Source organism: Pavona decussata, unplaced genomic scaffold, assembly GCF_977016875.1.
Source record: "Pavona decussata unplaced genomic scaffold, jaPavDecu1.1 SCAFFOLD_19, whole genome shotgun sequence".
NCBI lineage: Eukaryota > Metazoa > Cnidaria > Anthozoa > Scleractinia > Agariciidae > Pavona > Pavona decussata.
Window position 1 is genome coordinate 2325001 of NW_028145442.1, and position 26302 is coordinate 2351302.

The 26302-nt window shown below is 41.2% G+C and overlaps 2 protein-coding genes across 2 annotated transcripts in view; both read left to right on the top strand.

Moving 5' to 3' along the window:
• LOC146487026 (arylsulfatase B-like) overlaps positions 1–8782 on the top strand; it is a 12426-nt gene extending 3644 nt beyond the window's left edge. The window contains exons 2-7 of the mRNA XM_085091638.1: positions 2594–2680; positions 2853–3064; positions 3761–3972; positions 5181–5401; positions 6105–6394; positions 8012–8782. Of these exons, the coding sequence (XP_084947764.1) occupies positions 2594–2680; positions 2853–3064; positions 3761–3972; positions 5181–5401; positions 6105–6394; positions 8012–8230 (1241 nt within the window). The 3' untranslated portion in view covers positions 8231–8782. The remainder of the gene's footprint in view (positions 1–2593; positions 2681–2852; positions 3065–3760; positions 3973–5180; positions 5402–6104; positions 6395–8011) is intronic.
• Positions 8783–11032: 2250 nt separating this feature from the next.
• LOC146487027 (arylsulfatase B-like) lies at positions 11033–25759 on the top strand. Its single transcript, XM_085089688.1, has 6 exons — positions 11033–11388; positions 14831–14917; positions 15873–16084; positions 17299–17510; positions 19065–19285; positions 25461–25759. Exons 1-6 carry the CDS (start codon positions 11100–11102, stop codon positions 25757–25759), a joined length of 1320 nt encoding a protein of 439 aa, XP_084945814.1. The 5' UTR covers positions 11033–11099.
• Positions 25760–26302: the final 543 nt, after the last annotated feature.

A 26302-nucleotide genomic window follows, 5' to 3' on the forward strand; every position in this document is an offset into this window, starting at 1 on the left:
GAGTGAATTTTTCGGTCAAAACATAGACCTCAGGCCGACCTGATCAAGTGCGGTTTCCATGGCAACGATGCACCTGCCGATCCAAATATGGCTGTTTTTGTTCATCCCTCCAGGTAACCTACCTCCACACAAAAAATGAAGGGGGGTTAAAAATTTTCATTTCCAACTTTGCTTCACTTTCCTGGAGAATTGCTCTTAAATAGTGCGGCATTAAATTCGATTTCGTGACGACGTTTGAACCCAAGTCGACTGGCCGTGACACTCCTTGTAGCCTTGGAAGGGGTCGGTAGGGGATTGTTACTCGATAATATTAGTAACGGGTAGGTGCGATGAGTTTGTTTTAGTTGAAGGGCTTTGGCACGGACATTTCTAAGGTTTTTATGTAGAGAAGCCCCGCGGAGAATAATGGACTCGTTTGGGGAATTACTTGTGGGCCGCTGGAGGTATTTTAGCCGTCGATCAGAATTTTTGCGTGTGCAACGTCTCACATTATTGCTCGAGAGGACAAAAGAACGAACAATAAACAATACAGCGGAGCTGCAGGTTATCCGGGTCTAGTGAAAGTAGAGCTTCGAAAAGATGCAGGTCTACTAAATTTTTTGGGACTTTTTGTAGTTCTAGCAACGTGGCTTCATTCGCACTCTCCCCCCCTCCCCTCCCTACCATATACATGAGTCCCCTGTAACACCCCTCCCTCCCAGGACTTGAATCATGGCAAACACTGCGCTTTACGGACAACAACCGGTTCGCATGAACAATTCCAAACGGCATGTATTTTTTGTAAAGATCAAGAATTTGCCATTTTAACATGGAATAAAGTATGTATAGCATTCTGGTATGGTACGAGTGTTTTTTTTTGGTTCCCTGCGGCAAATGGAAAGTTGGACGTCATTTACGGAGGCTATAGAGAATAATGAAAAGGATTTATCTTTGGGAAATAAAATTTTAGTTTTATGCAAATATTTTTTTGCTGTTCTGTACCTCGAACATGACCACCTTGAAAACCCTCTATTGCCGACCAGCACGTTAGCAACCCAACCCTTTTTGGAACAACCTGTCTTCTTCACTATACTCCCGTTTTTCAAAGTCGATCTGTCCGTCATCTGTCATATTTGCCGAAAACTTGCTTTTCTATTCCATGAATCTTTTCAAAATGATCAAACTAAATATATTTTCCGTAATGGTCGTCATTAAATGGATTAAAAGATTATCTCATGGAATAGCAAGTAGCATTTTTTCAGAAGAGGACATTTTGCCTTTAGCAACCGTTAATTTTGAAAGGTGTTATCTGTCTTTTCCTTTAGTTGGAAATTGTGTCACTGTTTAGAAAAAATAAGCTTGATTCCACTTGTGCGATAATTTTAAGCATAAGATTAACCATAAGTTTAAGCATAAAAAATTGTATATTAACCTGTGCGAGGTAAGTAAGAGCGCAGAAGAAACTGTTTCTTAATGCCATTCAGTGCTTCTGAGTATGTCAGGGCCACCGCGTGAGCTTATTTCCGCACAAGTCTGAATCGACGGAGATAATATAAGTAAAAGCATACGAATAAAAGAGCAACAGCACTGCGTGTACGTATATCGCCGTGTGCTTGTGGTTATTTCCCTCAGAGTAGGAACCAGAGTGAAATATTAACTTCAATAAGTTTCATATAATGCGCTGATCAATTTGAGGATTCGACATCCTCCCCACCGGGCATACCCCTGGCATTTGATCATTGTCCGTGCCCGGGGAGTGGGGTATTTAACGCAAAAGACATTCCAGTACAAAACCTGTATTCTAACGCGTGCGCGCTCGACTTGTTTCAGGGGGTTTTTTTTTAATAGTTTTCTTTGCTTATTATCAGAAGAGCTTAAGTTGGATAGTAAATCTCCTATCAGATGTTTGGTGTGTAGTATCGCTGCATATTTTTCAGTACTCATTGTATGTACTTTGACTCGCCCTGTGGTCTCACCAAAATACGGTGTAACATTCGGATAGACAAGAAGGAAGACACGCGTTCACTCTCAGATGTGATTTACTGTAATCTTAATCTTAGGTAATCATGTTACAAGAACATTATTGTATCACGTGTCTATCAAGTGGTGTAATCACTACAGGTACAACTCGTAAAAATGTACAGCGATATTACACCCGAAACATCTCATAAGATATACATATTTACGCGAAAAAGTCCCGCGACGCTTATGAAATTGTTGAAGTTGTTGATGCAGTGTTTATTAGAGGGTGGATTTTGTATCGGAAGACTATGAGCTGTGTCTCTTTTCGCTCGCTCAGGGATAGGTCGGCTGTGGGCATTTAATTCATGGTAAGGTGAGGGTGACTATATGGAGGGTTAGGGTTAGTTTAGGATTAGGGTTAGGGTTAGGGTTATGTGGGTGACTATATGGTACCTTACTTGTATGGAATTACTTGCGCGGCTGTGATAAATCAACTTAGCCGTCCAAGCTCTAGCGCCTTATTTACACTTATCGATACAATACCACACTAATATACAGCAAGACTTTCACTTATCAGCTGTCTTCTCTCTCTTTTGAATCGATAATTTTAGTAGTTTAAATTATTGCTAAGGTTTGTTTTACCTTATACTAGGTCTTCAACACGACGTTATCCACCCAGAGGACCCGTATGGCCTTCCACTGGACTTTGACCTTTTACCCCAGAAACTGAAAGGAGCTGGTGAGTGTAATCTGGTCCCCAAATCTCCCTCTGTCAGCCGATAGCGGTACACAAACAAGAGATCTGGGGACGACATTATGATAAGCACTGACGTGACAACAAAAAATGCAGCAAAATAGAATTTCCTATTTTTTTTTAGAATAATACGACTCTCTTTATTTCCCTTTATCAGGTTATGCCACTCATCTGGTAGGAAAGTGGCATCTTGGTTTCTATAAGTGGCCTTATGTTCCAACCAAGAGAGGTTTTGACACCGCCTATGGATTCTGGGACGGTGCTGAGGATCATTTTGATCACACACGTGACAAGGTTGTGGACTTTCGGGACAATTTGGAGCCAGTGAAGAGTTTGAACGGCGCGTATGCCACTTACGCTTACGTTAATGTGAGTAAACGTAACATCTTTTCCCTTAACCCCGGTATCTGGGTTGAGCGAAGCTTAGTTCATTGTTATCGTGTAGGCTGTTTGCTATTTAATAGTCCGGCTTTTCTCCCCGAGCGCGGACTCATTTTCCCGAACAGCGGCTGGTAATCGAGCCTATTTAATTCCTGGATTTGGATCTTTACGTCGATGACGTCTTAAAGACGAACGTCTAGGAGTTAACATTCATTGCACATTGTTTGCTCCAGTTAGCACCATACGTATAAGGTTTAAGGTCAGCAAGTTTTAAAGTGCAAATGACACGAATTTTTTCTTCAGTTTCCTGTATAGTTAAATATCTATAAAAAACGAACTGAAGCTTTAAAAGCGGTGGAAATGTCTAGAACGCCTTCTTTTGCAGATTCAGATGATTTCGCCCCACTCTTCTGAAAGTTGCGTCGACTACGAAGAAACAGGTGAAAAAAATCGAAAATTTAAGGAGAGCGGTTGAACTGTATCGAGACGAGCTACCCACTTGCGATGGTGGACTCGTGAAAGTCAAGAAAACATTTTCTTGTCATATCCACTTTAAGTTTAACAGAGGAACTTGTACTGGTCTATATACGAGGACAGAAAAGTCAGTTCAGGCTGGTTCAGGCCGTATGTTCCTTTGTTACGCGTCACAATCGTCTGTTTTCCTTTCGTTCATTTTTCTTTCAGAGAGTGGAAAAAATAGTACAAGCGCACGACCCTTCTCAACCATTGTTCATGTACATGGCTTTTCAAAATGTTCACGCCCCGATCCAGGCTCCAGAGGGGTACATTGACAAGTATGAGTTTATAACGAACAAGATGAGGAGAGTGCACGCAGCCATGGCGGACATTTTGGACGAGGCTGTAGGAAACATCACAGATGCTTATAAGAAAGCAGGGTTAGTATAATCTGCCGCATTTCAGCTGCCTGAGCCCGTTTGCAGACGTCCCTCGTCTACTTTTCTTTGTAGAAAGCAAATGGGAATGTCTGAAAGCAGGTTGGACACTCTTTGTTTGGGGCAAATAGAACCACAGTTCTTCAACTCGCACTCGACGGTGAAAACTAAACACAGCGAATATGAAAACAGCATAACAATGTGAACTATAAAAAATTGGCCAAACTTTCAATTCTGTGTTGAAGACCCAAAAGAAACAACAAATGACAAGGTTATGACGCAATTTTAATTTTATTTAGTCTGCAATTTCAACCTACGACCCCACAAACTGCAGAGCTTTAACTTAATTAAGGCTGTCTGTCTATCTATTTTATAGCGTGCTCAAAACGCTGCTCATTGATGGTGTCCGAACCAAATGTTTTATATGTCACGTGATTTTGCACAGGGATACGATAACAAAGTATTAAATTTGACAACACTATTATTTTAGACACATCGGCCTAAAAACACTTTCACTTTTTCACTGTTAAATAAGCTATGTAGGCAGGTGCCGTCCCAAGAATATTATTTCCGACCCGGTTTGGAATAAAAGCTTGCATAGATTATACAGATGCCGAGGGTTGTAGGCCTAGTTGTTCGAAAGTCGATGAACGCTAACCCTCGATTAAAAATCGAACGAGGTTTTCATCTCGCTTAAAAATGTTTTTACTGGCTTATTTTAAGTTGCTGGTAAGGAAAATTGTTAGTCAAAATTGAGCAACAAAAATCTTTTGGAAGGATCTTTATCGATTGACAATTAAACTTGAATCAAAGTTCACGTTCACCTAGGATTAGAAAAATCGGGATTTGAACAATTGGACCAAGGTCTTTTTTTCTAAAAAGGTTTGCCTTGGAATGGAAAGGAAGGATTTATGGTCTGAAACTGGGTGTGGAAAATCACGATATTTTGGTCTGATATAGGCAGAATATAGGGTATACGTTTTTTCAAAAAACAGGCGACACGCTCTCATCAAAACTCAGTCGAGTACCCTCACAAGAGGGAAGGGCCACTGGGTGGGGGGGGGGGGGGGGGGTGAAAATCTAAACTGAATGGACAACAGAAACGTTAGCAAGGGAGGGAGGTTGTATTGAGGTGATCTTGTTTTAGAAAGATAACTCAATTAGAAACGAAAGATGAGGAAATTGAAAGGGAACAATCATCATCTTTGCAGATTATGGGACAACACACTTCTGATCTTTAGTACCGACAATGGAGGCCTGCCTCATTATGGTGGGTACAACTGGCCGCTAAGAGGAGAAAAAATGACACTTTGGGAGGGAGGGGTAAGAGGAATTGGATTTGTGCACGGTAATCAGTTGGCGAGAAAGGGAGTTACGTGCAAGGAACTACTGCATGTTACAGACTGGTATCCAACCATTCTAGGAGTCGCAGGTAAGAAGCCCCTGTCTCCTGTGCTTTAGTCGCATTTGCTCAATCATGTAGTCTCCAAAGCATCCAAAAAAGGCCGGCATGGATGACTAGTTAGCATTTAAAATTACAGCTGCAATACAAGAAATGATCATGCTTTCAACTTATTCCTTTGCTAACTATATTTAACCTCAGCTTCTTGAGCTGTTCTTGAACTCTGAGGGGGTCAGGTAATAGGCCATTTCCGAGTTGCTTTGAACCTCATTGCGAAAGCGAGGCTAGGTGAAAATTAGTTTTGCTGGCATACAAATGAAAACTCATTTTCATAATAAAAACTACCCACGAAGCCTCGTTTCCATAAGTGAGGTTCAAAGCAACTCGGAAATGGCCTATTACAACCTCGTTCCCACCCCACGAGAAGGGAAAAGCCCTGGGAACGAGGTTGGGCCTATTAGGAATTTTTGAAAGTCCTCAAAATTTGGGTTGCGTTTCCTTCGACATTAAAATTTCGTATTCCGGTGTAAGAGAGAGTGAACATTTATTTGCACCTGTTCTATTTTCAGATTGAAGGGAAAGTATTTTCTTCAGTTTTCGCTGCGGATAACAACTCAAAAGTTTAGAAAGGATCAGAGATCAGATTTTCCTTCTTGTGCAGATATGATGGAATACGAGAGATATTTTTTTGTGAATTTTAAAAATCCATCGATAAAGCAATTTCTTTCTATAGGGGTGACAAGTGTAGACCACAGTCCTATTCCGTTAGACGGCTATAATGTGTGGGACACGATTTCGCTTGGGAAACCTTCTCCACGCACCGAGATACTAATAAACATTGACCAGCCTGGCGAGGTGCCTCCAGGGCCCGGTATTCTTGGTGGTTTTACTGGGATCGCACTCAGGGTGGGTGAAATGAAGCTCTTGATGAATGTGCCCAACGTCACGTGGTTTAAACCACCAGAGATGGGCGGGAAACCAGAGGACTTACCACTGGACACGGCGATGAAACTCCCGGATGTGGTAAGACATGTCTACATGTGCCTGGCTAAATGTTTACAGAAAGAAGATGTAAACCATCAAGATACTGTTATGCGCGAAAAAAGCGAAATACCACAAGGCTCCGAACTGATTTTTTCCCTTTTACTTTCCGTACACAGTACAACGTATTCCCAATAGACCCATTCGGCTAACGCAATGTTGTACCCAATTCAAATCCTTTGGGCATAAAATGTTTTGTTCTAAGTATTTCCATATCATTTAAATGTGAATGCTACATTATAATGCAAATGCAATAAACGAAGAATTTTAACCCAGGGGGATCTGAATTGGGTACAACATTGCGTTAGCCAAATGGGTCTATCTTTGAAACCTTTACAGTAAGTCTACGTCACGCGTGGCCATTTTTTTTCGAAAATGAAATGAACATTCGAATTCCTTTTTGTAATGTCCGGCATTTGAATGGAATCTTCGAGAAAAAGACGCATTAACTGAACAAAAAAAAAATTCAAAATACTTGGGAAACGATTGTTATTTTTGAAATACTTAATGCTGTAATGTAAAGAAAAATTCATAGCTTTATACCGTCAATAAACTAGGGTAATTTCTACGGGAACTCTGAAATCTCGCCGGCATGACAAGTAAATTTCAAAACTCCGTTTAAATTTCAAAAATACTGATCACGCGTGACGCAGATTGACTGTAATGAATAGGCAAGTTTGGTCCGGACAAACTCGTACCCGTAGACCTCAAGCTCTTTGGGCATCGGTTACTCGCCAGGAGAGACTCTGGGAATGTTATCAGCGCAGGATTTCTGCGGTAAAATAATGCAAGCCGTTACGGAGCAGCCAATCAAAAACTTTAAATTTTTTAGTCCCCAGAGTCTCTCCTGGCGCCCACCCGCTGACCAAAAATCCCGAGGACTCTGGGTACGCGATTGAGGTCTCTGGAGGAAAGAAATCTCTTTCTCTCGATCTGACGCGAACGATTACCATGGATGGCGATCTCCAAACTCTGTTTTAAGATCTCTATAAAACCCACTCTTGAATGTATCGGAAAGTCGACTGCATTTCAAATGTTTTCTTTTGAACTTGGAAAGTTTTACTGCATCGGTTGATTCTAGCTATATTGACAAAGAACCTGAACGTTGAGAGTGCTAAACTTTCGATGGACTTAAACCTTTCACCCAAAATGGTTTACTTGAGAGTCGAGCATGTTTGAATTTTCTCACCAGATACGTAAATTGCCAAGTAAGTGTGTATAACATACACCTGTTTGTATGAATGTATAAAAACAAATCGCATAAATCTCAACTGGCGGACAGATATTGAATTAAAAACATTAAAAAGTTAAGAAAGCCGGGTTTACGGATTAAAAAAGGAGAAACATTTCTTTTACTACGTATAACCGGATTGTGAAATTTAGGCACAGTGCGGTTAAGACCGGTTAATATTTGCCCTGTTGTAGTTTTTGTTTTAAATTCTTCTTCTTCTTCTTCTTATTTTTTTATTCATTTTTTTTTTTTGCTGTTGTTTTTAATTGCAACACGCATACAAAAAAAGCCACTTACAAAACAATATGTCCACTACTCACTACATATTATACATATTATAAATTCTTATTTTTCCTGTTTCGTTTTAGGATAAAGTTGACAAAGTTGTCGTCGCACTTTATAACATATCCGCTGACCCACAAGAACGCGCAGATCTGAGTAAAACGTTGCCCGATGTTGTGAAAAAGATGCAGATGAAAGTACAGGATTATGTGAAGTCCTCTGTGAAACCACTCTTCCAGAAACCTGATCCTGATGCATTGAAGACTGCACAGAAAAACGGAATATGGGGTCCTTGGCGAGACTAGAAATAATCAAAAAGAAGGAGAAAAACGCACAAACGGCAAACAAACAACAAATGAAACTTTTTTTCATGTGCATCTAGTGTCATTTTTTCAGATTATTTTGTTTCAATTGCCCGTTTTTTTACACCATCCAAACACAATTATCAGCAACAACAGCAGCAGCAACAGCAAGGAACAGGCGAAAAGCAAACATATTTTTTAACAGTTAACAGAACCATTAACTACTTGTACCAAGAAAGTAGTGAAATTGCTGCAGGCTATTAAGGACGGTGCCTCCTATACAGAGGTATTTTTTCCACGGTTTATGACTATGAGTAAAAAACAGATCTTAGCAAGAGCTGTTGGAATCAAAAAAACCAAAATTGGGGGCACCGTCCTTAAGGGATAGTGACTTTGGGGATAATAAGGAATCCGGGTGTGATTGGGAATGAAGAAATTGTAAATGTTGTCCTTTTTGAATACAATACTGCTGACAATTACTTGAAACACTTGTGTGAATATGTGACGTATTTGCATCTGTGTGCATGACAAATAAAATAACCATAAATCACTCCACGCTTAAAGAGGTTTTCATTTGAGTGTCGAGAGTAATTACGCGTTTGCTTTGGTTTCGCTTTACTACGTTCTGTGATTGGTTAACAAGGCTCGCACGCGTTTTCCCGCGCTTGGCGCCGGTTACATGAATTTGCGTTGAGTTCAGATTGACCCACTGCGCTTTTTATCTCTGTTGTGATTTTCAAATAATTTTCATTGGCTTTGGTTTTACGACATTCGAAAACCTCTCTAAAACTGAGGAAACTGGAAAAAAAATACGTTACTGCAAAGTTTTCAAAGTAAAGACCCAAAAGAAGCCTGAGTTGTCCCTTGAAAGAAACGACAAAATGTCAGGAGATTTTGATATTTATGGGCTCTAAAATGCCATTTTCCGTGTTCTTAACATGATAATTTTTCATATATCTGCACATGCTTTTTCTCGATCGTCTTGGAGCAGCACTGGCCAAATGTCTATTGCATCTCAGGTAATACTTCTAAAGGGAAGAGAAGAACGCGATACGTACATACGGCCTTTGTTATGGAATCTTATGGGCTGGAGATATTTAATTCTACACCAGGCCGGACTAAAATTGACTTAGGGTGCTTTTTTAGTACATAGAGAATGAAAATATAATCCGAGCATGTTCAAAGGAGAAAAACTTAGTTGGAAAAAGTTATATTTCGCTATAAACAATACCATCATCAGACTAAAAATATGCTTACAAGCTAGGTAGGTCTTAGATAGTGTGTTAACACCAGTTAGAAAGTATGCTCATGAGAAAAGGCGAAGTTCACGATTTCAAGTTCAAGTTTGAGAGAAGGTGTTAGGCGTTTGATATAGTTAGCCTGCGTACCCAGCGTTTCCGCTGGAGTTTTGTGCGTTTTTCGCTTTTTAACCGCGCAGGTATTGGGACGAGAGCAAGATAACAGGCGGAGAGAGGAACAAACCACCCCCGTCACTTCCTCTGTTTCTTTCGCTATCGTCCCAAAACAGCTATTTCAATTAACGTTGTCGAATCAAAGCTTAAAGCTTAAAGACATTTTCAAAGAGGCTGCCGCCTTATTCATTTTATATCCTAACATTTCTTTCATTCAAATGGCTCGCCGTCGTATATCTTTACTGGACGGACGAGGCATAGCTGATTTTGATGAACTTATTCATAAAAAAAATCCACAGAATCTTGCGGTCTTGTCTTACAGCTTTATACTTTGATCCGACAACGTTAATTGAAAAACCTATACGCGTGGTCAAAAAGCGAAAACGCCCAAGACAACGGAAATGCTTCCATGCTACGGAGCAGGAGACCGCGCATCGGCGCCAACCTTCACCCTTTGTTCAAAGCTTCCGGCCCAGAAAGACACCTTGTTCAAGGACTTCAAGACACTAAATAGTGAAATTGTATACCTTGTTTAAAACTCAAGACCCCGAAAATCCTACCCTGTTGGGCGGTACCGGTTAGGCTAAATAAGCGAGTGCACCCCCTCCCCGGGAGGAAACGGTACAAAATAGATGCTGACAAAATTACACTAGTAAAACCTACCTAAAACAAAAGAACAATCCCTAGGTGCGCAGAGCGTATGCGCAGTAACAAAAGAAGGCACCTTCCTTACAGGATAGTGACTTTGGGGATTAATAGCAAACAAAACGACCCGCTGACGGTGAATGACTAGTAATCTCCCGCCAAAAGCCTAAATAGTTTCAAAGTATCCCATGACAACACGTGACCCTCTACATCATGCCGTCAGAATATTAATTTCTGACTAATTCGCTCCCATATCACTCAAAACGTATTGTAGGAAATAGTCTATTCCCCACAGTTACAATCTTAGGCCAGACATTGTTTGTAAAAAAAGGTTGTATTTTGTGATCGTCTGACGTGTCAGGAGCATGACGCTTAAAAGAAATCGTGACTTTCAAATTTTAGTTGGATTTTCACACTTGTTTAATTTTATACATTTATAATTTGTATTTATAATATACTAATTTATTTTAAGTATCTTTATATAGTATTGTTATTTTATTTTAACTCTGTAATTCAACTATGCATCAGTTGCAAATAAGTTTAGTAAACGGTCTTTTAAGTTTTTGGTATTTGCACGGAAAATAAATATTATGACATGCATATGCTTTTAGTTGGAAATTTTTGCTAATAAGGCAGCCCAACGGGTCGTCATGGATCCATGCTGTGATTTTGGGAAGAATGTCTCCTCCCTCTAACCCACAGGGGGCGCGGGTTAGGGTGAGGAGACGGCTGACATTTCAGACTAAATGTTGTTGCGTATCAAATAAATTGTGGGTAAGATTTTACGCCTTTGCTTTAAATTCACTCCCGCAACAATGGCTTCTGGGCGAGGTTTAGTGGTTTCTTTGCTGTCTCTTCTCGCCTTGAACTTTTTGATGTCTCAGGAGACGGAAGCTGGATCAAAACCCTCACAGCCACACATCCTCTTCATGTTAGCTGACGATCTTGGTTGGATCGACGTTGGATTTCACGGATCTAAGATCCGCACTCCAAACATAGACTCGCTGGCTAAAGAAGGAGTCATCCTGAACAATTATTATGTTCAACCCGTTTGTACACCGGCAAGGGGAGCACTTATGACCGGCAGATATCCGATTCACACAGGTAAAATAAAAGGCATCATTTGTTTTCATAATAACGAGCATGACATGAAATGTACCACAGCATGATACTTATGTATCTACATAGTTCTATTACACCGTGCAGGCAATTGTTTCTGATGAGTTTTAACAATGCTACGTTGGAAACTTTGCGAACGCTACCTAACTGACGTTCACAATTCACAGCATTTTTGGCATAGGCGTACTGACGAGCAATTTTTTGCCAGGGGAGGCGGTGAAACCAAAAGTTTTGCAAGTTGCCCAAATGTTTACGAAACAGTCGAAAAGAAACGAGGGTCATACGATGCACTAACATAGGCCAACATATGAATTGAAATATTCTTACATATGAATCTATCATATGAGCTCATAAAACACATTAAAAGAAATAGCTGTCTCTGTCATTGCGACGGCCGAAGATATCAAAGATAAGATTCATGTCATTGTTGACTACAGAGTTGGTATATGCCCTTTCAATGTTAATAAGTGCGATGCTAGTTACACGTTGTTGCCCCATGGTGCTGCGGAGGTAAGTTTTCAATCTGCGCAACGCACTGAATGATCGTTCTGCAGAATACGATGTAGTAGGCATCACTGCAAGGATATGTGCCACTTTAGAAAACACTGGAAACATATCAAATAGATCATTCTCGTGCATTGTACCCGGCAGCATTTCTGAAACAGTCATGCAGCCTAATCCACGCACACGACGAAAACTCGCTTACACACTTTATGTTCGGCTTCCACAATCTCGCCGTCGATTTTGTAAAATTTTAGCAGAGAGGGAGAAGCTTTCGTTATCAGGTGTTTGACAATGACAACCGGATATTCCCCAAAGCGCAGAGTACTTCTTGCTCATTTCCGCTAGACCTGAGCTCAAGCTTGGACAGCAACTTGTCGATGGATGCATAGTAAGCCTTTGTCTTTGCGCGTGTTCACCTACAAGTGCTTGAAGGCGGCGCGATGGCGTTTGTCTGGGTGCCATGGCGGATGAAAGATCAAATAGAAGATCGCAGCTTCTTCGCAACTGCTTAAGTTGCGTACAAACTGCGAGGATATTAATTCTATTTGATCTTTCATCCCCAGTTCAAAATATATGCTTCACATATTTACATTCATTTATTCATCCTTCTCAGGTATATTACGAACTCACAATATGACCAGCTCCCAGCTGGCTTGATAGCTCAGTTGGTAGAGCACTGCACCGGCATCGAAGAGGTCATGGGTTCGATTCCCGTTCAAGCTTGATTTTTTTTGTCAGGCTTACTTTTCGCAATTGCTTAAGTTGCGTACTAACTGCGAGAATCTTTCTTCTGTTTAATGACCAGAAACTCATCAAGTCAGCTAAGCAACAGTCTCGTGCGATTTTAACTGACTATACCACGCCGACTTCAGGTGAAAATAAAAAATCTCTATCTCTTCGAAAAAAAAAAACATGGAAACTTCTTTAAAAACTGGCTTTGCTGATTTTTGGCGACTTTTTGAGAGTGTCATAGGTTGCGAATAGGATGATTCGCAGATGATCGGGGGAATGAATTTGTCAAAATCGTGTGATGAACTGAAAAAGTTTTTCTCGGGATGATAGAAAGAGTACAGAAAGAAAGAAGATTAAAGTAAGGTCTTATTTGTATGCCTCACGTAACATAACGGAGAACTGAGTCATACACCAAAAATGTTTAACGGCTATTCTTTTCATTATTTTTTTAGGGTTTGGGAGGGGAGAAGGTTGTTGTTGTTTGTTCTGCCTGAATTATTTCTCTTTGTAACTAAAAGCTTTAGCTTTGTATGATCTTTCTCTCTTATCCGAGATCTTTGCAGGATAGCACATGCCATGCAGTTTGGTTTTACTGATGCCATGCCAACCATTCGTACCCACAGGCTACAATATCAGGCTCAAAAAACAAAACAAAACAAACCAAAACAAAATGCCTTATTTCATGCAATAAAATTACCCAACTTAATCTTTCTGAATCCATTTTTAACCGTTTTCTGCTGCCATTTTGTTCGATTTTTCGTTGTAAATCCCTTATAAGGTAGTTGCCTCGTTTTAAATAATCCGGAAATGGCGGGAGTCTGGTCTACGCCAGCGTGCTTACGGCGCGTGATCTAAGTTTCCACTTTTGAATAAGAAAACCTTTATTTATGACAGCAAGGTTGAGATTATGTAAATAATTTCACAATAAACAGATGTTCATTTATTTATTCAGACAACTGACCATTCGCTCGGGTAGTAGAAAGGTTTACATGTAAGACAAAATAATTCGTAATCATAAATATGAACAAAAATTGAAATAAATGGTTGAAACTGACTTCTCAAATGAAATTTAAGTTTATATATATCAGCATTGCGGAGAATATTTTTATATCTGTACTGTAAGGTTTAATGTTTCTACTTAGCCAGGAGAATTTCCTGGAGTTGTCTCCAATGCTATAGTTCACAGCTGTAGTCTAGTAAGTTTAGACGCAGGAACTTAACGTGTACAGGGTAATTTCAATTCAATTCAATTCAATTTTTATTCACACTTATTCCAAATACAATATATTTTTATGGTAAGAAAACAAACGTGCATAGCATTATATTTAATTGGTTTTACCTTCTAGAGAAGAAGTGCGTAGTGACCAAAGGAGCAAGGCTTTCGTGTTGGTCACTACCTCTGTGCAGATACAAAAAAAAAAAAAAAAAATTGGGGAAGGTAGAATTTACAAAACGGATATTAGAGCTCTGCTAGTTAAATTGGGCTTGGGAGTAAGGTAGTAGTAATCTCGTACCCAGATCTCCCACGGTCAGCATTTCGACATCCCCGAACCGACTGAGGTCAGGGTACGAGATAAGGTAGTAGCCTCACGCAAATTTGCGTGTATCCGCGCGGGTTTATGGCGTGAATGGTGGCGCAATTTTTCTAAAAATATATTTTTTGGTACAACACATGGGGTTTCGTGGACCCCGAGCTTACGGTCTCCATCCCTGATGTTACGCTGTCTTGTGTGACTAGTGCCAGACCTCCAGCAAAAATTGAATATGTAATCCGAATCACGTGTAAACGATGTCACGCTTTACGGAACTACAGAGACTGCCAATTATTTACACCTTTCTCGAAGTGCAAAATCGAAAATGTTGGGGTGGTAAAGTGTTTGGAATTGCATGGAAATGCTATTTGGACAATTTTGTGTGCGAAAGCTTATGCCTTCTTCCGTTGGAAACTTTTAAGAAAGGTAACGAAAAATTTACCGTCACGTGTTGACCTTCTCTACAAAACCTTGATAAGAAGATTTGGTCATTTGACGTTGTTGTTTAGCAGAGGACCGCAAAGTGCACGTGCAGAGCGATTGTTTTTGCTCATTAAGCCTTTTATTTTGCAGCGTTGTCGCTGGTTGAGTTCTCTCAATCTCTCCTTGCAGTGAATAGCGGTTTAATATATTATTTCTTTTACATTTGTTTCCACAAGGACTTCAACATGAGACTATTCATCCCTCCAGTCCATTTGGATTGTCGTTAGATTTCCAGACTCTTCCAGGACAGTTGAGGGAAGTCGGTAAGCAATTAAAAGGAAAGATACAGTTCTTTCAACAATCGTCGACAACTAGATTTTGCCTACTCAATGTTTGCACTTAACGGCTGGCGTGAAATTCAAAGTAAATAACCAAGATAAACCTACAACAAATCATCAGTACCATGAACCTTTTGCTCTTGTCGCGTAAGCTGTTTTAGGCGTCGATCCGTCAACCATAATCAAAATACCTTTATTAAACGTTGATCATTACGTCAGCTGACTTACACTCGAGTTTTCTCATTTTCTCAAAAGCAAATAAGTTGAGTGCACGTTACGTCATGGGAGCCTTGTTGGTGTTTAGGAACAATAAGATTTCTTCAATAAGACTTCCATTTTTATGCAAACTATGTGATCAAATTTTCTTTTTGTTTTAGAACCAACAGGGCGGTAATGTAATCAACCTATAGTCTTAGCTTGGAAGTCTTGCAGACAGTAAAAATATGTTAAGACGAGCAATAATCAAAGATTATAGGAGTGTATTCAAGACCACGAATTTTATAAACTCAGCTGCATGTGGCGGACCCTTTTCTGTTCGTTTCAATTGATTGTTATAATGTTTTATTTTTATGCGGCTTTGTTTTATTTCTAAAATGACTAGACTTTTATCACACGGCGGCCATGTTGAGTCTCAGGAGGCAAGCCTCGCACTGAATTCACATCTGGCCGAGGCTTGCCGTGAGAAAACAACGCTTTTTATTCCCCCGAGACTCAGCATGGCCGCCTGAGTGATAAGGGTCTATTGTAGTTCTACCGCGGCTAGCCTAGCCTGTCTACAGGCGCCCGTTGTCCAAGAAAGAAACCTCCAGTAGACTGCCTTCAGAACTGTTTAGCCTTGATTGTACTGTAGTTCCTTATGTTTGAATTCTCCATTTGGGTCAACTAACCCGAAAATCTTCAAGTTGCTTTGTTGTCGTAACTTTGCCTTTGTCTCTACCAGGCTATGCCACTCATCTGGTAGGAAAGTGGCATCTTGGTTTCTACAAGTGGCCTTATGTTCCAACCGAGAGAGGTTTTGACACTGCCTATGGATACTGGAACGGTGCTGGGGGTCATTTTGATCATAAACGCGAAGGAATTGTGGATTTCCGTAATTGCACCGAACCAGTGACAGACTTGGACGGAAAATATGCCACCTTCGAATATGTTAAGGTCAGAGAATTTCTATGAAAACTTCACTTCTGTTAAATGTGGTAATGTCGAAGCTCTCCTTGCGACCATTCTCGTAAGCGACGAGCTCTAGTTACGATCACCATTGTGAAACCCCGTTTGAATTGTCACTGTAATCAAAAGCTCTCGTAAGCGACCGCTCCCATAAACGACGGCGACCTCTATTGGGAATTACCAACTGATCTTTTCCTTTGTTTTTAAGCTCTCTAAGCGACCAATCAAAGATTCTGATACGTATTACGGCAACTCTTTAATAAAAGTATACATTTCGTGATCACATTTACAGTAATATAGCACTGCCTAAAAATGTTCGTAGATTAAGATCTCGAATCTAAAATTCAAGACGATTTACGGCTTGATCAAGAGTGTTACCCTGAGACTAAGGATAGAAAGCTTTATGCTAAAAGCCCTGGTAAGTCAAGGGCACCCAACGGATCGTTTCGTTAAATTATCTGTTCGGAAGACCCTTAATCCCCTACAATTTTCTAAAGGGAATTTCCACCTCGAACTTTCGTGATATGAGAAATCTAAGGCCTGGTGTTTTCGGATTGATAAAAATGTCGTTTGGGGGGCCGTAAAAAGGTTAGCTAAGATTTTCGGAAAGGAAATAAGACCTAAGGTTTTCGGGAAATGGACAAAGATGCCCTAGTAATTTCGAAAAGACTCAAGCTCCCCTAGAACGACCGAACAGATAAAAATATTATAGCGAGGCCTGAAATGAACCTACAGTGCTTTAAGGCACTCCAGATAGACTAAAATTGCGTGTCAAAGGATTTGAGAGAAAACTTTCATTGGGTGCCCCTAGTAAGTGACCTGCTTCTATTGATTCAGGTTTTGGCCGCTCGCAAGATTGCGTTCTCGTAAGCGACCAGCTCTAGTTACCACCACTTTTTCCAATTTCTGAGGTGGTCGCTTACGAGAGCTTCGACTGTAACTGACGTCCTACTTTCTTTCTCTGAGGTGCCTTTTTTTTGGACGTAGCAGCCAGAAAATGTCCTGACTTATTGACATTTGGCTTATGCCATTTAGCAAAGATCGATGTGGTTGTATGCGCTAGCCTGTGTTCCCTGGGAATAACGCGAGGGCGGCTTTCGTCCGGGGCTTCACGGAGCCATCGATCTCTGTTGATGCAGACCACCCGTGCCACAACTATTATTGTCATTGATTAACACCACCATTTTTTTTTGTCTCGTTAGAGAGCAAAAGAGATCATCGATGCTCACAACCCCGAACGACCACTTTTCCTGTACATGGCCTTCCAAAATGTTCACCATCCAATTCAAGCACCGAAAGAGTATGTAAAGAAATACGACTTCATTAAGCAAAGGACGAGGAGGAAGTACGCGGGTATGGTAGATATCTTAGATGAAGCTGTGGGTAACATCACGAAAATGTTCAAAGATAAAGGGTATGTCTCCTGGTGTGGCTCATGTTAACTCATCTGCTGATGGGATCATTGTACAACGGTCACACTGTCTTCCGATGTAGCGTTTAGTCTTTTTCTCAGCCTCGTGGATACGTTAATTAAGAGGCTCTTCAAACGTCATCATTGCACATACTTAGTTAGCACTAAGTTATCTTTGATGCATTCTCGATTTAAAGTTTCTATCCCGGTCGAAAGTCCATTCACTAGTCTGTAATCATGCCTTTGAACCTCCAAATAATTACCGGTTACCTATTCCCACCCTGACGGTAACAAGAGCTCTTCTTGAGAATGATGTATTATTCAGTGAATGACGCAGGCATACTCGGAAAAAGGAAATCCGAGTGCCCCTTTCAGGAGTCGAACCTAAGACTTTCCGGTTAATAGTTCGGATGCTTTAAAACTGAGCTACAGGACCCTCGTGGGAGCTAAGGCCGTTAAACTAGGTTCATGGGACACCCCAGAAAGAAATCGTATGAACAAAAATACCTTTCTCTGGAACTGCTGTGTTGCTGCAGTTAGCTACAACACATCTATCTGGAGTTTTAGAGACCTCAATGTAGTTCGTCCTTTTTTAGGACTAAATTTCCTCTTAGCCTCAAACTATGTAGCCTGTGAACAGGCTCCCCAGTAGGGTATCTCCTCGCTCGCCGATTTTTCTCTTCCCTTATGTCCCATTTTGACAGCCTGTTTACAGGATACAAACAATGCTTCCCCAGTTGACGTCACAGACCACGACAAGACTATTCTCTTAAATTCTTGGCAGTGACTTAAAGTGGCGGCAATTGTACAAACTTTTAAAATTCACAGAAAACCGAGAAAAAGAGGAAATTGTACATGTTATCCCCGACTAAAGCAGATGATTGAAAGGTTACAGGCATTTTATTATTATACCTCCTTATTATGTAGACCTTTGTACGACCCCTTCAGATTTTCTTAAAAGTTACAAGTAAAAAGTTTAAAAGTTACAAGCATTTTTATATTTCTATTATTATCAGATTTTATTACCCCAACCGTCTCTGCATTTACTAATTCTGTCTCAACGCTGGGAGGGGCCGGGGGAAGGGCATTGTTGAGATTTCAGGGGAAGCGATACTATGTACTCATTGACGGAGTGGCACTACGGGCCAGACGATGACAGTGGCAGAAACGAGAAGGTCATAAAACGATTGCTTTAAGGAGTGAAAACAATCGCCTTTTATCTCCACTACATATTTGATGGATTTCTTTGTCGTCTTCATCACGTTTCTGCAGAAAACGTGAACACATGGCGGTCAATATTTTTGTCTCTTTTTAAACTTGAACGCCGTCCTTAAGAATCCAACTAATGGATGGCTTAGCCTCATTATGCAAGTTGATCGAGTTGGAATATTCTCGAAGTAGTATAAAAAACGAGAAACAATGTCTTAAACAATGTCTTAAAGTGCGCTCCTGTCACGGTTGCCTTGAAAAGTTCCCCATTTGCTCAAGTTCATGCCGTGCTGACCAAGTGCAGACAAAAGCCAATTCAGACTTACTTTCAATTGTTTCATCATTAAGGCTTTGGGACAACACGTTCACCGTCTTCAGTACTGACAATGGCGGACAGCCAATGTTTGGAGGATATAACTGGCCTTTGAAAGGAGGAAAGCATACATTGTGGGAGGGAGGCGTAAGAGGAACTGCCCTTGTACATGGAAAAATGTTGGAAAATGCCGGAGTAAAATGCAAAGGACTGCTACACATCACCGATTTCTTTCCCACTCTTATTAACTTGGCAGGTAAATAACCTCGTTAAACAATTACTTTTCAGTGGCAAATCCAGACCTTCAGGTAAGTGGGGGCCACCTCTCGAGCGCTCGACGTGCTTCTTTTGGTGAAACAAAATATTTCGCGCCTCTGCCCTACGGACCTCGATTTTGGTCTAAAACACAAGAGGGAACCCTCCTCTAAATACGCGACTGTTTTATGTTACTTATATAGCCTCGGAAAAAGCAACAGCCTTTGTTGAAAACATACTTAGGGAATAAGGAAATATTAAAGGGAATATCTTACATTAGCTTAACTTCCAAATGCGAGAGAACACCCTCATCAGCCATTGACCAAAAACTATTGTAGTTTCGGCGGCTATCAATGGGGCTACAGTTTCTGGCGCCGCCGGCGATAGATGCCACCCAGTGATGCCTAGTCAGGCGTCATAGCAGCAAGAGTATGGTATATAAAGGAAGCAATATACCTCAAAGTTCTATGCTGTATGTAACGAGTGCAGCAGATCTCAAGGGTCTCCGTCTGGTGCAGTGAAATAGCATACTTGGTCAATGCAAGCTTAGTTGTGTGGAGCACTGCATGATGATTGCCAAATCCAATTGGATGCTGTCTCCGCTTCCTCTTGGAGAGACTTGACGGTTAACCGCCTAGTTTTTTTGGGAGAGTCCGACGTTTTACAGGGAGGACATGGTCGATCTATCGATGAAGCCACGGCAACAGACTTCAACGGGGTTAACGCTGCAGGACCAGCCTCGATTTTGACAGTCAGCTCGAACGGGCTCGCATCGGTTTCTCTTGCGTTCGTTGGCGAAAATAAAGTTTCTTCTCCACGGCACGGTTGGTAAAGCGAGGTGCACACGTCTGCAGGAGTCGGACTTAAAATATCCGAAGGAGGCCATAGGGCGAGCTGAGGGGGAGGCTGATTTGCAATGGTTCCATCTAAACAAGGGTTGACCAGCTGAGCTTTCTCTGTTCTACCTCTTCCTAGATCAAGCAAGCACACTGTTTAGCAAAACCAGTAGCTGTGGCTGACCTCCTTTCTTCATCAATGGCGCCAACCTTCTCGATGACCATTTCACGACGGCTTTTGATTCATGCGAGGAAAACCAGAGATGTGCTTTGTTGTCCATGCCAGTTCGTTCACTTTGCACTGCACCGACGATGTCCGTTTTCTAAGGCTAGCTTCTGCTTCAGTTACCGCCCGTTCTGCTGACCATTTTCGGCTGGATTTCTTCTCAAGTTGTATCTCGCGGATCACTTGGTGGGTGAGTCCCAGAGCATGATGTGGAAACGCACCTTGCCAGCCTCGAATTCATCAACGATGGAAGAGAGAGAGGCGGCCATGTTGGAAGATCCATGCCTTTAGCTTTCGTGGGAGGACGAACTCATTAATGGCTCATAATCCTATCCTAGTAGCTTCTTAATCTCGGTTTCACAATGATGATGTAAGCGGCTGCTTTACCAATGGACGAGACTCTTAATAGGCTGCTCCTTTACGGTTGGAATCTGGTCACACAAATGGATACCGGATTTTCTTAACTTGACCATCTACGATTGAGAGACTGCAACTTCTTTTAGGCTTCGCTTCCATCCGACACCAAGTGAAGAGTTCGTTTAGACGCTGGAAGAGGCGCTCAGTACTTGACCTGGATTTAATTAGAATCGTAACATCGTCCATGAATGCTTCCTTCGGTGGTAGCACTTACCTCTATCCAACATCTCCCTCTTAGCTATGTCTTTCGCTTCTCGAAGCATAATAATGAGTAGAGAAACACAGTCCATCATGATGGCAACCTCCAGCGCTTGGTTGGTTGATGTTGTAGTGCTGAGTAGTGAAGTACATGAAGACTGAATCGAAATACGCTCCTGGAATTTGGAAGAAGTCATGTGGGATAGGTATCCAGCGTGGTCCAGGCATCCAGAGAGCCCTAGGATACTGGTCGCCTGTCCAGAAGTATCGATGTACCCGTTATCGACACGAAAGTTGGTCATGCCGCGGCCAATGACGCCGAAAAAGATCTTACCCTCAACGTTTAGTAGAGAAATCGGGCTTCCGATACCGGCTGGTTGAATTCTTCTCTTTGGAAATATGGATATCATCCGCAAGGCACCAATCAGTCCTTTCAAGGCACGTTGCAGAAGGACCGTGTGATCACCAACACGAGCGGGTTGTTCTTGTACAGCTTTTATGATAAACCATTCATACCCGGAGCACTTTGGGTACGTGCCTTCCACACCAATTCGCGAGCTTCTGTCAATTTGAGGTTGGACATATCAGAAATTACACCTAAGGAGGCTGACCTCGAAACAGCAGCCATGTGTGGCAGGTGCATGTTGCGGAGGGGATCGCTTTCAAGTGATCCTCCAGTTGCTCTTGGGACACATCCACAACACTGCCGTTGCTTTCAGTAAACAGCGATTTAGCAAAGGCGTAAGGGCCTTTTGAAGAAAGCATTCCTGGTCTTCCGCTTCCGTTTCCTTCGCTTTCATTGATTAGCAACACGGCACAGGACGGATATCTTCTTCTTTATGTGGACCAGCTGGGTTTGTAGCCCAACCGCGGGTGCTCTGGGGCTTCCCTCAGTTGACGCTTTAGGGCTCTCTGATTTCCTCACAGATGGCCCTTCCGTATCTGCCCGTCTGTTGTTGTTGGGTTTGATATCTTTTGTTAAAAATGATGAAATAAGGCCTTCAATCACCTGCCAAATAATTCTAGAATGACTAGAGAAACGAAATCAACTCAATTCTTGAAAGAAACAACTTGTGATCTGTTCTAGCGCATTTTGGAAACAAAAATGCGAGAACTTGAAAAACATTAGCCTAATATTTTTCAAGTTTCAATCGAAACTGGCCTACCCTGTCTCTGGCCAGAGGCACTAATCGACAGTTTTATTGTACTGGGGTGATAATTTTTAACAAACTTGACAATTATTTTGTTGTTTCTGCTAACAGTTAAACATTTTTGGGTTTTGAAATGACAGCAAATTTTCGTGATACCTCCCCTTTAACTACGTCAGGGGTCTTATTTTGTGACTCACCAAATCGCATCAAATCTCTCGAGACATGTTTCATATACCACTCTACTCAACAGGCTAAGCTGATTGACTGTACGACTTGTGAGTCGGGCGCGGAGGATTATACTGAGGTAATTGTACAAGCTAGCCTATAAAGATTTTGCTTTGCCTTTGTAAAGCATTGCATTTCTAGAGTTCTTACCACTGAGGGAGGATGTAATTGTAGGCGGTATCGGGTCGACATCAGGATGATGATTGGTGGGCGTTGGATTCTCTACCCATGCCCGGACACCATGGGAGCATATCTCGTTTGTCCTACTAGAAGTCAATACTCGGTACAGCGTGTGGGGGACTAGCCAGGCACATTGTTTGAAACCGTCTTTCTAGTCTTCATCTTTGGTGGTTGAGAAAGATAACCAGTCTACTTCAGGCATCGCCAGTCTATTCCAGGGCGACACCAGCCATTCTAGAACGTCCATAGTCTATTCCAGGGCGACACCAGTATATTCCAGGGCGTGACCAGTCTATTCCAGGGCGACACCAGTCTATTCCAGGGCGACACCAGTATATTCCAGGGCGACACGACACCGGTCTATTACAGGGTGACACCGGTCTATTGCAGGGCGTCACCAGTCCATTTCAGGGCGACACCAGTCTATTCCAGGGCGACACCAGTCTATTACGGGGCGTCACCAGTCTGTTCCTCGGCGTCACCAGTCTATTACAGGGCGACGGTGTCAACAGTCGATTCCGGGGCTACAACAGTCTCTCCTAGGGGTAAGCTGGAATACCAGGAATCCGGAATTCCGCCGGAATTCCGGCGGAATTTTTCAGAGTCTGTTTTTTTTCATTTTAGTAATTTCTTTTATACTCCGAATATTTCCGAAAACACTCCGCAGATTATCCGAAAGTCTGTTTTTGTTTTTCATTCAAATTTAGTGATTTTTTTTATTCGAAGTGATTAACCAGCACCGATGATACGCCGAATAATTTTTGTTTTGTTTTCATTCAAGTGATTTTTTTATTCAAAGTGATTGGTCGGCACCGTAGATACTCCGAAGATTTTACGAATATTTCCGAAGATACTACGGCGATTTTACGATTTCGTTGCTCTACCTTAATTTGCTGTGCTACACCGTGTTGACGACAGCCAACCAGCTTGGAAACAGGTGTCCACGGTTGCCGCATCCTGTTAATTCTCGGTTTGGTCTCTGTCATGTCGCTGTCTTGTTAAGTTTTCTACGGTAAAAAGAAATAATGGGTCAACAGTCAGTTGACCCAGGATCACGTATTCGTAGCTTGGGCCACAAGCAGTACTTTTCACTATTTACAGTTTCTAAAAGAGCCCTGGGGTACGCGCAGGAGTGCATACCGAAATGCCTGGCCAGGATCACGTGCGCGTTACCCACATCAGGGAAGTGAATATCGAGTTACAGTTGTTCAGTGTCACACTGGCTTATTGATTTGAGCGGTCGCTGCTAAAAACGAGCACTCAAAACAACACGGCAGGAACAAAGTCACACGTTTTTCTCCATTTTACTGATCGACTGCTTCATTTAAGAAGATAAAGGAGCTGTAAAGTTTGATTTGCACTACTTTTTCCTGCGACATCGAAATGGCATGCAAATTTGTTGCACATGTTTCGTAGTTATTTTAGAGAGTAGGAAAGAAATCTGGGATCGAAAAACATTGAAAGGCTGTCTTCACTCAGTCTGATTAGTTTTAGGAACCAATATGTGATGTTTGGAAACATTCACGGGCTCCAGATGTCAAGTGTTTGTGAATCGGTTCTGATCTCATAATTCGTGGCGTGAATTGCGAGCCGCAGGTATCGCACCTGTCGCACGCATATTCTATCTTCCTTGAATGGGAAAGAGTTTGAAACAGAGCTTGAAACTTGGAACAAATAAAGTTCTTTTCTTCGTCTTTCTTTCGTCTTTTCATACCAGAAACACTTTTATTTTAATGAAAATAGGCATTAGTTTCAAGGTCATTTTGAGTAGCGTACACAAATCTGCATGCTTTAGAAAGCAACCAGCGAGTTTGGAATGTTTATTGTATTAATTTTCTTGTGAGATGGTTGGTCTAGGTTTTTGTAAAGTTTCAAGTTCATTGGGTTATTTTACACCGTGAACTGGACTTCGTCCTTTGACCTAAATTTTCGCCGTTTTCATCGCTCGTGACCGCACCTAGGCCGCATTTCAAACTCTTGCAATTTTCTCCACAAATAAAATACCTTGGAACTTTAAAATATGATTTTCGAAAATAGTTAATCCAAGGATATCTTTAGACGAAATATCAGAAATTCGACCAAGTGGTCGCTGAAATGCACTTCTCGATTCTTATAGGCTGCCGCTCTTTAACATTCACTGTAACTTTGTAATCATTTTTAAACCATTGCAATCATTGTAATAATTGTAAATTATTAATCATTGTAACTTAATTGTGTGTGGCACTGAATAAACTAAATAAACAAAAAATAAATAAATACTCCGCTGGCCAATCAGATCAACAACCAGAGACATTTATACCATCTACCGACGTTCCACAATTTACTTGACTCTGAAGATGACTTCCGCTCAGGTTGTCGAAACGTCAGTCCATGTGACCCCAAACTGTCCTTCTCAGGACTACACTCACCAGGTTGATCATAATTTACGTACTGATAACATGACTCCTGGGTTCAAACCATTTATAGTTATCCAAGGAGTCATGTATACAGAGGATATCATATAGTGGCTTGGACTGCCAACTGCGAGGCATCACCCATTCACCATCATCAGCCGTTGACCAGGTACTATTTTAGTTTCGGCGGCTATCAACATGACTGCAATTCCTGGCCCCGCCAGCGGCAGATGCAACTTGGTGATGCCCAGTTAGGCGTCATAGCAGCAAGCGTATGGTATATAAATAATATAATATAAGAATTTGAAGGGAAACTATCACACCGATAGTCCCAAAACAACAGCACCGTATCGATTTCAGTTTTCACCACAACCAACGGTCACTGAAAGTAGCTTAAACGAATTTACAGTTCACCCATTCGAACTTAAGGTACTACTTAGTTCTATACTGTCTGGTCTTTTTTTCTTTTGCGCTGTACTGTGCCTTAAAATAAGATCGGTTTAATTTGCTGCTGATATCATCTTTATTGTGTGTAATTGTCGCGTTGCAGGTGGCACATATGATCCACAAAAGCCTATCCCCGTTGACGGCTTTGATGTGTGGAACACGATATCCCGCGGAGACGATTCTCCTCGAACTGAAATCTTATTCAACATTGACAATCCACCTTCCAATGCACCCAATCATGGAGACTTTCAAGGAATGGCTCTCCGAATGGGAAGCATGAAGCTGTTGATGAATGTGAAAAATGTCACCTGGCTTAAGCCACCCGAGCTGGGGGGTGTCTTAAGTGAAGAAAAAAAGCGAAATAAGCTGGTAAGTAAGCTGTATTTTACTCACCTACCCTAATTATAGAATATATATATATATGTATATATATATATATATATATATATATATATATATATATATATATATATATATATATATATGTATTACAGTGCTCGATACATAAAAGTAGAGCGTATTACGTAACAACTAAGCATTGCAACATTTAAATTTTAAATTTTAAATTTTCCGCAACGGTAATTATGTAAATTTTTTAGTATATAAACGATGGTTATGTATATTCTTGTCATTAAAATCCCCTGAAGAGTGAGAGATCACGAAACAGGCTTGTCGGGATGAAAGTGTAGTTTTTTTCTTTATTTTCGATATATATATATATATATATATATATATATATATATATATATATATATAGACCCTGCGCTTTTGAATGAGAGCAAAGTGCAAGGCACCATGGGAAGGCGAAAGACGCCAGGCTGATTTGCGTAATAAGGAAGCAGTCTGGGCACGAGGCAAACTCACCTTTTTTCGGTGGTAAAAACTTTTTCATCTTTATTACCTCATCTGTACAGGAAATTTTCTTATTTTCGTGTATTTTTTGAT

Coding starts and splice junctions, on each gene's coding strand:
- LOC146487027 (XM_085089688.1), top strand. CDS start 11,100: ATGGCTTCTGGGCGAGGTTTAGTGGTTTCTTTGCTGTCTCTTCTCGCC. Junction 14,918..15,872: donor AGGACAGTTGAGGGAAGTCG/GTAAGCAATTAA, acceptor TGTCTCTACCAG/GCTATGCCACTCATCTGGTA. Junction 17,511..19,064: donor AAAATGTTCAAAGATAAAGG/GTATGTCTCCTG, acceptor TTCATCATTAAG/GCTTTGGGACAACACGTTCA.